A 12582-nucleotide genomic window follows, 5' to 3' on the forward strand; every position below is an offset into this window, starting at 1 on the left:
AAGTACATATGTAAGTGTATAAGGAACCTCCATGTATCTCCCACCCAATTTCAACAAATATTTTGCCAATCTTGTTTCGTCTATTCTGATGCTCTTTCCCCTTTAGAGTATTTTGAAGCAAATCCCAGATATCATGTAATTTCTATCAAATTCTTCAGTATCTGTCTTGTAATGGATAAGAACCTTTTACAGGCATAACCATAATAGTATCACACACCTTAGAATTAGCAATAATTCCTTAATATCATCTAATATTGAGTCTAGTTTCAGATTTCTCCAATTGCCTCAAATATATCCATTTACATTTGTAATTTATTTGAAACAGGATCCGGAAAAGATCTCTTAAGTTTCTTTTCATCTCTGACTTTTGATCTCTTTATTTTTATTTTTTTCATGCTTTTTTTTTTTTTTTAAAGAAACTAGATCTATAGAATATATTGCCTTCTGGGTTTAGGTGATTACTACCTAGAGGTAACATTTAATTTACTTATTCTCTGTATTTCCTGTAAACTGGTAGCTTATACCTATAGGCTTGACTAGATTCTGGTTTAATTTTTTGGGGGGGGCAGGAACACCTTTGTAAGTGGAGCTGTGTACTTCCTGCTGCATCAAATCATGAGACACATAATGCTTACCCACTTTCAATGATGTTAAAAATAATCAGTGGGTTCAGGTGTTGTCAGCCTCATTCATCCTTAGAAAGTTCCTCATTAACTCTTTCACTTAGTTTTAGCCTTCATTGATGATTGTTGCCCATATCTATTATTTCACTAGAGGTTGCTAAATGGAGATTTTTCTATTATTCACTTTGTATTTGTTAACTTGGATTCTTTTTTTTTTTTAAGATTTATTTATTTTAGAGAGAGAGAGGGAGTGCGTGAGTGGGGGGAGGGGCAAGGGAGAGGGAGAGAAACCTCAAGCCGACTCCCTGCTGAGCCTGTCATGGGGTTTGATCCCATGACCCTGAGATCATGACCTGAGCCAAAATCAAGAGTTGGATGCTCAACCAACTGAGCTACCCAGGCGCCCCTAACTTGGATTCGTCTACAGAAAATAACTTTTCCTAGGGGTGCCTGGGTGGCTCAGTCGTTAGGCATCTGATCTCAGCTCAGGTCATGATCCTAGGGTCCTGGGATTGAGCCCCACATCGGGCTCCCTGATCCCCAGGAAGACTGCTTGTCCCTCTCCCACTCCCCTCTGCTTGTGTTCCCTCTCTTGCTGTCTCTCTGTCAAAAAATAAATAAAATATTAAAAAAAAAGAAAAGAAAAGAACTTTTCCTCATCAATATTTGATTACCCTGAAGTTCAGATATGCAAAAGGCAGAATAGATGCTTGAGTCTATTTTCTGGTTTTCAGAATTAAGAGCTAAAGGCCTAGCAACCTCCAAAGGTGACCAATGGGTTTCTTATTTTTTTAAAAAAATATTTGAGAGAGAGAGAGCATGTGCAAGTGGAGGGAAGGGCAGAGGGAGAGGGAGAAAATCTCAAGCAGATTCTCTGCTGAGCACAGAGTCCAATGCAGGGCTCAATCCCACAACCCTGAGATCATGACCTGAGCTGAAAACCAAGAGTTGGTCGCTCAGTCAACTGAGCCACCCAGGTGCCCCTTTCTTATTTTTTTAATTTTATTTTATTACGTATGTTAGTCACCATACATCATTAGTTTTTGATGTGGTGATCCACGATTCATTGTTTTCATATAACCCCTTTCTTATTTTTAATATCATTTTGAATTCATAGATTTTCACATATTTCTTGTGTTTAAATCAGCTATAGATATTCTTTTCAATGTTTTAATTGTCCCATTTGGGGCCAGTAGTAGTCTCTATTTGACTCCCGTGTCCTTTTGGCAAGCCTTTTATAGTCTTTGATAACTCTCTTGCTTTCTGGCGCAAGATGTCTTAGGTTCATTTTGCCCCACACCTGAAACAGCCATTTCTACAAGGAGCACAAGTTTCTTTTTAGAGATCATGTTACCCTAAGTGCCTTCCCATTTCTCTTAAAAGTCCAAAATACCTCATATGGTATAGTACCATGCTTCCTAACATTGGTATATCACAAATGGGTATGTCTGTAAATGGAAAATTGATCCCTTCAGAGCTCTGAGTTGATTGGTAGGGCCTATGTTGTCTGAAGAAGCTGGGTACAAGCAACTTCATCTACTTTCCACAATGGTGCATACAACAGTTTCTATGACTGCAATGATGTGAGAACAGTTGGGAGCTGTAGGCATAGTAGATAAACATATATTTGTCAGCTCAACAGACTTTTCTTTGATGGAAACTCCTCTTCTCCATTCAGCTTTAAATCTGTGTAGTCCGTGTAATTAAGATGAGCCTGACAGGGTTCTTCCCCTCCTGTCTCTTCCACATACAGACGAATGCATTCCCTGAATGGAAGCATGATCCACGCCTGGGTTAGTAGAGGATTCCCCTCCCTGCCCAACTGGTCAGTTCACGGATGGGTATGCAAAGTTAAAGTTGGCTACTTGAAGCCTTTTCTGATACTTCTGCCTGAGCCATTTTTCTCTGCAATTGTGAGTTACAAAAATGTTGCAAGCTTGGGGCTGCCAGTGCCCATCTCGCCACAGAATGGAGAGTACCTGAAAATAAAGTCAAGCATGTAGAACTAAAAGAAAAAGAGAGTCCTGATGCATTCTTTGGGCTCCTAATTCTAACCACGCCTAGTTAGAATACCTCTTACCACTGGAGGAGACCTACTGCCTGAGATCTACAAGGCCTTGCATTGTCCCTCTGTGGCCTCAACTAATATGACTTTTTCTGTCACTGTACTCCAGCCACCTCAGACCTATTTGTAGTCTGGTGAAAGCCCCAATATCTTACCATCTCCAGGGCTTTGTACCTGCCATGCCTTCGGCCTGATATGCACTTGTCCCACTCTTTACCAGCCCAAACCATTCTCTCCACCAAGCCTTAATCATTACATCCTTAGGAAACAGTCCCTAACTTTCCTGTTCAGGTCAGATCCCCCGTTAGTCACCCTCATAGCTCCCTATACTTCTCTCGCATCTCCCTTCCCTCAAGCATAATCATTTGTATAATCACTTCACTAATTAATGTAAGTCCCATGAGGGTAGGAGCTCTGTATTTTGTTCACTGCTTTATTCCCAATAATGACATGGTGATTGATACATAGTAGGTGCCCCTTGAATATGTATTGAAAATATGAGTAAATAATTTTAAGGCTTAAGATACATATACATAATTTTATTAGAAAACGTACATTCACAATGTAAAATACATTAAATTACAAATAAATTTGCAGTAGTCAAAAATAGTCCCCAAAATATCCTCTCAACAATAAGTTATTCTTGAGCAGATGCAGATAGTTTATACTCCCCCCACCCCCACCAAAGATTACATACAGATCTATTTCACTTTATGCAAGATAACTGGAGGAGTTTAAATGTAGGCAAGCTTAGCAAGGTAACATGGAGATGCTTTGTGAAGTTATAAATCCCTTCAAATATAAAAAATCACTTTAGGTTTTCAGAAACTTATCTTTTCTGAAATACAAACTATTTTCAGCAGTTTTTCATATCTTAAGGTCTCCTATCATCTTTTTCAATTTATAGTCCACTTGTCCCACTCAAGACCTTAACTAGGAATTTTTTCCTCAAACTTTATCTCCCTGCCCTGTCCTTAACGCCATGTCACTTCCTTATCTTCTTTTGTGCCAAGATGTGTGGTGGTATAATCCCCCAGAAAAGAAAGCACTCTTAATAAAGTCATTTTTGCAAGGTTATAGTTTATCTGAATTCTACCTGACATTGTAAATCTTGGGAAGTTGGGAAATTTTCTATGTCATATTCTTGCATGGAAACAGTTTACTTTGTTAAGGTAATAGCTCCAGTGAGTGGGCTTCAAATTACGTTTTTTCAAATATTTCTGCTAATAGGAGTCACTGGTATACATAACTTAATTTACCTCTAAAATGTGCAATTAACTGGTCTTGCAACTTTCTGGGCTATTTCCCCCACTATAACAGATTTAGTTGTTTAGAGTGTGGAGTCTAAAGACAGACTGTTACTTAGACAAGTGTCTTGTCTGTACCTCTGTTCCTTTATCTGTAAAATGGGAATCATAACAGTACCTTTGCTTTATAAGACAGCTGTGAAAATTAAACTGTATATTACACATTACCTGCAATATGGAAAGAATTCTATAAATGTTCGCTATTATTTTCATCATCACCATTATTGTTATTTCTATCATACACGCTATCTAAACCAAGGGTGGAGTTTACTCTTTAGGATTAGAAGTTACCTAAAAAATGTAAGACTGAGGAAAGAGCTGCAGAACATCAGGGAAGAGAGAGCCCAGGACTTGACCAAACAGCCGGAAACCTGGCTATGGCTCTGATAAGTCTAACTGAAGCAGAGTCTGGCAATGGAAGGTGATGAGTAAAAACAATCTCTAAAATTTAATCAGGATGATTTCTGTTAGATTAAGCTTTCTAGTAGCACTAAAGAAGTTGGATATAAGAGTATGGCAAATTTCAATAACAAAAAAGCCAAATAGTCTGATTTAAAAATGGGCAGAGGTGGGGTGCCTGGCTGGCTCAGTCCATAGAGCATGCGATTCTTGATCTCAGGATTGTGAGTTCAAGTCCTACACTGAGTGTAGAGCTTACTTAAAAAAAAAAAAAAAAGATTAAAAACAAAATGGGCAGAGGATCTGAAAAGACATTTTTCCAAAGGACATACTTATGGCCAGCAGGTACATGAAAGGCCGTTCCACATCACTAATCCTCAGGGAAATGCAAATGAAAACCACAATGAGGTATCACCTAACACCAGTGACAATGGCTAGTATGAAGAAAACAAGAAATAACAAGTATGGGTGAGGATGTGGAGAAAAGGGAACCCTTGTGCACTGTTGGTGGAAATGTAAGTTGGTGCAGCCACTGTGGAACACAGAATGGAGGTTCCTCAAAAAATCAGGAACTACCATATGACGTGGCAATCCCTCTTCTGGGTATATATCCAAAGGAGATGAAGGCAGGATTTCAGAGATATCTGCACTCCCATGTTCATTGCAGCATTATTCCCAAAAGACAAAACAGGGAAACAACCTAGATGTCCATCAACGGAGGAATGGATAAGGAAGATGTGTGTACGTAGTGGAATATTATGTAGCCATGAGAAAGGAGATCCTTCCATTTGTGGCAACATAGATGGACCTTGAGGTCATTAATGTTAAGTTAAATAAGTCAGACAGAGAGGGACAAATACTATATGATATCACTTCTATGTGAGAATGGGTTGGTGGTTGACGGGCTGGGGGGTGGACGAAATGGAGAGATGTCTGTCAGAACTTCCTGTTATAAGATAAATAAGTTCTGCGGATTTACTGTACAGCATGGTGATCACAATTAATAATACTGTATTATATACTTAAAAGTTGCTAAGAGAGTATATCTTAAATGTTCTCACCACAAAAAAGAAATGATAATTATGTGATAGGACAGAGGTTTAGCTAATGCTATGGTGGTAATCATTTTGCTATATATAAGTTCATCAAATCAATGCATTGTACACCTTAAACTTACACAGTGTTATATGTCAATTATATCCCAATAAAGCTGGAAAAACAAATAAAAGATACAGGGAGAAGATATCCCTCTACAGGCCAAGGAGAGAGACCTCAGAAGAAACCAACCCTGCTGACAACCTTGATCTCAGACTTCTAGCCTCCAGAACTGTGAGAAATAAATTTCTGTTGTTCAAGCCAAAAAAAAGAAGAAAAAAACCAAGAGTACAGCAAACGTAGTATAAAGTGCAGATTATAGAGTTTACTTATTTACTTCGGGATTTTTTTTTAAGATTTTTTATTTTATTTTATTTATTTGACAGAGAGAGACAGCGAGAGACGGAACACAAGCAGGGGGAGGGGGAGAGGGAGAAGCAGGCCTTCCGCTGAGCAGGGAGCCCGATGCAGGGCTCGATTCCAGGACCCTGGGATCATGACCTGAGCTGAAGGCAGACTTAGCTTAATGACTGAGCCACCCAGGCACCCCTTACTTTGAGATTTGAAAATAAAACTTAGCATAGGAAACATCTGGAAAAATATTTAGAACTATTTTTGCATTTTTTGGTAATATTGATTATCCACATACATAATTCTATACTAGTTCTTCTTATCAGCATTCAACATATGTAGAGGTAGAAATGTATACATAGAGAGTGTGATTTAGCCAACTTCAAGTAAACTCAGTAAACTGTTAAGAGTAAAGCAATTTTGCCTCAAATATTTATTTATTAGCCTAACTTGGTTGGGGCTGTCATGGCCCATGCAAATTTAAAATTCTGCAGTTCTGAATAGCTACACAGACAGTTTGAAAACTGTTGTGTCTTCCCTGTCACTACCGAGAGATGGGAAAAGTAAATAATTAAAGTGATAGTTTTCTCCAGAATTTAAGAGAATTGAAAAATGCCAATAATTTTAATAAACAGTTTGCTATTCAGTATACGTATATAGTAACACACTTGGCTTACGTTTCTAAAGTGAGTTATTAGTACTTGAAAGAAAACTGTAATTAGTCCTATTAAAGGTAGTGTAATTCATCTTGATCTCTTAATCCTCTTTATTGCTCAAATATTAGCATTATTTGTGCTTACCTATTAACTTAGGGGTTACTTAGTGAGATCCTGAACTAAAATAGGACAAAAGGTGTAGTATTAAAGATAATGACTTATAGAACGTCAGGTAGAACGGCAGGCCATGGTAAATAGAAAATTTAAGAGTCATGATTTTTATTTCATAGGAAATTTGATAATAGAAACTGCATTTTTTAATAAATAAAAAGTAGGTATCTTCAAACAGAGGTACTTCTATTTAGGTAACTTCTATAATTTCATTTTTTTTGTTACAGGTAATTCATACAGAACTTTCCTTATGGTTTCATTGCATATTTTCTCATTATTTTAATGACACCTCTGCAGTCTGAGTTAAGAGTACAACTTCATATTTATAAACCATTGTCCATTCATTCATGAGTTCATGCAACCCCAAAAGAGATGTTATGATAGAATATTTTTTGAAATAAGGAAATTATGAACCAGAGTGTTTTTATATTATCTTACTATTCACAATTACACATTCAATTCCCTGTATTATTCAATATATGTTCTTGTTATTCAAAATATACAATATTAGCAGCCTGACTTTTGGAAACTGACTCATGGCAATGACCTAGCAGAGCCCTGAAAGAGGAAGTCCTATACAACAAGTACTTTCCATCACAGGGTTAGTTATGTTACTCTTGAATCCTTCCATGCCTTACAGAAAAAGCAACAAGTCTTTTGTAAACCACAACCAGGAGCAGGATGGCAAGTACCACTATTCCACACACAAGGCTGAATGCCCATCGTGGGCCCAAGGAAGTGTACAGTTGGCTGATGAACACGGGTCCAAGAATCCGTGCTGCACTTCCAGAAGCTGTTAACCAGCCCATGTACACACCCTGTGGCAGGGAGGGGAGAAGGAGAAGCAGATTGATATTCAGGTTTAGTTATTTTAAAAATAAGGATGATACAAATAATAATAAGGATGATACTACTATTACCGAACTATGATAAACTCACAAGAATCACTTTCTCCATCTTTTATTTTTAAATTAAATATAAAATGCCTCTGTACAAATACAGCAAATAATGAACAGTAAACTTATTTGATTAGTCACTTTAAGAAAAATACAGTACTATAAAGGGACAAACAGTGTCTGCTGAAGCCCTGGAAACAATATAATTTATTAGTTACCATTTACAGCCAACATTTATTTTGTACTTACACTGTGCTAGGTGCTCTACATATATTGTTTCCAACATTCACAAATTTCTACAATTGGCATTATCCCCATTTAACAAATGTGGAAGCTGAAGCTCAGAAAATTCAAGTAACTTGTCCAAACTATTTGAAAGCATGGTTGGCTGACTTCACTGTACCACTTTCTTTTTTTTTTTTTAGTGTAAATATGATCTCTTCATCTTTTTTTTTTTTTAATTTTTTTATTGTTATGTTAATCCCCATACATTACATCATTAGTTTTAGATATAGTGTTCCATGATTCATTGTTTGTGCATAACACCCAGTGCTCCATGCAGAACGTGCCCTCCTCAATACCCATCACCAGGCTAACCCATCCTCCCACCCCCCTCCCCTCTAGAACCCTCAGTTTGTTTTTCAGAGTCCATTGTCTCTCATGGTTCTTCTCCACTTTCCACTATACCACAAAGTCACTCTTCCGATAATCTACCCAAGAATGTACAGTGCAGCAATACTTTCAATAGCCTCAAATTGAAAACAACCTATGGTAGATTAAGTAAATAAATTATGGTATATTTAATGTATGGAATGCTAATCAGTTGCTTAAAAGAATAAGGTCTTACATGGGGTAAGATCTTATAATGAGAACATCTATATGCACTGACATGGAAAGAGGGCTATGGCTATTGTAAAAAAATTCAAGATGGAAAAAAATTTATGTACATGAGATATATTCTGTGTTATCTTTTTCTAAAAAGGCATGAGTGTGCATATGCTTGAGTAGGTATTGAAAAATGCAAATGAAGTGAACAGGAGTAACTTTAGTGTGTTGAGGCTAAAGGGAGCCTTCATTTTCTGCTATACACACTTCAAACCATTTGAATTTTGTTACAACTATCATACGTTGCTTTTGTAATTTGCTTTTATTCTTGATTTTGAAAATTTGAAAATACAATTTTATACATTAAAAAACTCAGAAATGTTTTACCTACTATTATAGTTTAAAAACACAGTATTAAAAATTTTCTTTTCTCTTTGCCTTATTTCAGTAGAAACACTAATTTCTGCCCTGAAAATGTAAAACTATTAGTGTAATTTTTAAGGAAGAAATTAATATTTTCACTTTGTGACCATTTAAACAATTTCTACTAAAAAGGCGAGTCAGAAATAAAACTTGGGGGATGCCCGGGTGGCTCAGTCGGTTAAGTGTCCAACTCTTGGTTTTGGCTCAGATCATGATCTCTGGGTTGTGAGATTGAGCCCTTCGTCAGGCTCCATGCTCAGCACAGAGTCAGCTTGAGATTCTCTCCCTCTCCTTCCACCCCTCCCCTCACTCTGGTGCTCTCTCTCTAAAATAAAATAAATAAAATCATAAAAAAAGGGCTGAATATGATAAAAATCCACCAAGTCAGCTTGTATAAAAACAGAGAATGGTAGCAAAAAATGTGAGTGTTTACAACTATATTTCATATAATTGCGATAGCAATATCAGGGTAACTAACTCACCTGAGGTTTTGGTCCCAGAATTTTTGAATATAATGTATAGGACATAACATTACAGGACGGATAGCCTATTCCAATTAGCACAGCTGATGTGAGGAACTGGGCCAGATGGATCATGGGGGTGTAGAAGCACCAGGCTTGTTCAACTGGGCAACCAGTTGGTCCCTCACTGTGATCTTCTCTTGGAGATTTCCAAAGAGTAATAATAATTTCCCCAAATGTGGTATTAGGAATTGAATTATTATGTAAATCTGTTGAAACAAAATTAGTACAGCGCATTACTTGCTCATTTTAGATGAATAACAGGGGCTAACATTATAGAATTGTGTATGGCTATACCTTCCCACTGTATTTTGGGAAACTGATTTCCCCAAGGTAACAAGATAAAGAAGCCAACCCATACAACGATGAATCCTCCCAGTAGAATAGCACGCTCGCCAATCCTGTTAAAGAACAGAAACTCTGTAATTTAAAAATAAAACAGTATTACATAGTTTCATTACTTCTATATTTTAAAAATTATGATATAATATCTTGATCCTTTTAGTCATATACCAACTAATATGAATGTTAAACATAATTTTCCACTAAAAAGAACCAACTGATTTCAGATCTAAAACAGAAAATGTATAAGATGAGCCTGGAAGGGGGCGCCTGGGTGGCTCAGTCGTTAAGCGTCTGCCTTCGGCTCAGGTCATGATCCCAGGGTCCTGGGATCAAGCCCCACATCAGGCTCCCTCCTCGGTGGGAAGCCTGCTCCTCTCTATCCCACTCCCCCTGCTTGTGTTCCTGCTCTCGCTGTCTCTCTCTCTCTGTCAAATAAATAAATAAAATCTTTAAAAAAAAAAAAAAGATGAGCCTGGACGGGCACCTGGGTGGCTCAGTCAGTTAAGCTTCTGCCTTCAGATCAGGTCCAGGATCTCAGGGTCCTGAAATCAAGCCCCAAGATGGGCTCCCAGCTCTACAGGGAGTCTGCTTCTCCCTCTGGCCCTTCCCTGCTCCTGCTCTCTCTCTCTCAAATAAATAAAAAAAATCTTAAAAAAAAAAAAAGATGAGTCTGTATATTTTTTCATATCAGAGAGTATAGATGCTAGCAGTGACTACTAAGTACTCCTAGTACCTAGATAAAGGTACTCTGAGCCAATTTGAAGATGCTGGCCAAAAGCACAACAGTGTGAACACCAAAAATAATAGTAATGACAATGGATTAAAACACATAAAAATGTTATAATCTATGAATTCATATTATATTAAAATAAAATACTCTTGGGGCACCTGGGTAGCTCAGTTGTTAAGCGTCTGCCTTCGGCTCGGGTCATGATCCCAGGGTCCTGGGATCGAGCCCCGCATCGGGCTCCCTGCTCAGCGGGAAGCCTGCTTCTCCCTCTCCCACTCCCTCTGCTTGTGTTCCCTCTCTCACTGTGTCTCTCTCTGTCAAATAAATAAATAAAATCTTAAAAAAAAAAAGATACTTAAAAAAATAAAATAAAGTACTCTTGGTTACTTTTAAGGGATGTTAGGAAGCCATCTCATTATTTAAAAAATCAGTTAATAAAAGGAAATAGTCATCTTGTCTTTCTTATACAAACTGTACCTCAAGATAACCAAATAATTGGTGATGAGAAGGTTCTCTTTAAAGAAAATATTCCAAAAAGTTAAATAAAGACATGAGAGAATTAAAAACCAGCATTGTGCAATGATCTATTAATAAATTATTGAATCTAGGAATGCTCAATAGTCACTAACAGTATAAAAAGAGATAAACAAAATGTAATATTTCTTGTGATGTAAGCACATAATACTACCTGTAAAGTATATTCTTGCCAAAAAATTGAACTCAAATTTCATCAAGCTTCTAGATCTAAGGACCAATTTTTGAGAAATATAGTAAACACAGGAAAATGTTAAAAAAACAAAAAACACCACAGGGATTCAATCAGCGAGATCCAAAATGTGAGAAGCTATTAAAGCATACATCCTGGTTTCTTCAATTTGGAAGGGAAAAAAAGAGAGAAAGATGGAAAATGTATAGATTAAGAGACTTAAGAAACTTAAGAGTCTGAGTCAAGTAAGTTGTGAAACAAAACAAATTTTAAAAACTATTGCAACAGTAGAGAAAATCTGAATACTGCCTGGATATATAGAAATCACTTAATTTTTAAATTTATTTTTGTTATTTATTTTTTAAAGATTTATTTATTTATTTGAGAGAGAGAGAGAAAGAGACCACACATGTGCATGTACTGGGGGGAGGGGCAGAGGAAGAGAAACTCAAGCAGGCTCCCTACTGAGCCTGCAGCCGAGGCAGGGCTCTATTTCACAACTCTGAGATCATGACCTGAGCTGAAATCAAGAGTCAGTTGCTTAACCGACCAAGCCACCCAGGCGCCCCCACGGTTAGTTTTTTTAGATGTGAGAACGTTAACTTTTAGAGATACATACTGAAATATTATGGAAGACATGAAATGATATCCGGGATCGGCCTCAAAATGATCCAGGTATAGGGGATAGGAGTGTGGAGTAGGTAGAGGTATAGATGAATCACAATTATCCAAGGATTGGTAATTGTTGGAGTTGGGTAATGGATATTAGAAATTCAGTACATGATGCTCTCTATTCCCTTGTATATGTTAGAAATTTTCCATAATAAAAGTGAAATATACAAACAAGACCAAAGACTTCCTAAAACAAAAGAAACAAACCCAAACACTTCACGTCACCCTCAGAATACCTATAAGGTCTCACATCTTTCTAACCAAATGTTCTCCCATTTGCCATTTCTTTCATTCTGCTCTGGCCAAACTTGCCTTCCTGCTTCTTTCTAACCCTGCCGCTCTCTCCCAACCCTGCCCTTGCTACTCTTTATTCTTTTCCTTTCCCCGTTTTTCTTCATAGTACTTACACGACCTGACTTCATATTTTTGTTTATTGGTTTTCCCACCCAATAGAATACAAGCTCTGTGAAGGTATGGAATTGGACAATCTGTAAGAATGCCTATCAGCAGGACTGCTCTACTCTATGATGCATTTATTATTATTTAATTTTGAATATAAACCTATGTCTATGTTTGTATCTATATCTTGGCCCCTCTATTTGGCTCTATAAGCATAGGAATCTTCATAGTATCTCCCATTGCACCTAACCCTACACACTGACTCATGATTTGTTAATTGATTTTAGAACTTTATAAAGTTCTAGAGTATTATTTTTTTAAAGATTTTTAAAATTTATTTATTTGAGAGAAAGAGTGAGAGAGAGAGCATGAGCAGGGGGCAGGAGAGGGAGATGCAG

General features: G+C 37.2%; 1 protein-coding gene across 2 annotated transcripts in view; it reads right to left on the reverse strand.

Annotated features, from left to right (window-relative positions):
• Positions 1–3218: 3218 nt before the first annotated feature.
• MFSD8 (major facilitator superfamily domain containing 8) overlaps positions 3219–12582 on the reverse strand; it is a 40363-nt gene continuing 30999 nt past the window's right edge. For both annotated transcript variants that reach the window (XM_078069224.1, XM_036079419.2), the window contains 3 exons: positions 9630–9733; positions 9294–9541; positions 3219–7485 (listed from right to left, as the gene is read on the reverse strand). In XM_078069224.1, the coding sequence (XP_077925350.1) occupies positions 7279–7485; positions 9294–9541; positions 9630–9733 (559 nt within the window). In that variant the 3' untranslated portion in view covers positions 3219–7278. The remainder of the gene's footprint in view (positions 7486–9293; positions 9542–9629; positions 9734–12582) is intronic.

This window comes from Halichoerus grypus, chromosome 3 (genome assembly GCF_964656455.1).
Source record: "Halichoerus grypus chromosome 3, mHalGry1.hap1.1, whole genome shotgun sequence".
Classification (NCBI taxonomy): domain Eukaryota; kingdom Metazoa; phylum Chordata; class Mammalia; order Carnivora; family Phocidae; genus Halichoerus; species Halichoerus grypus.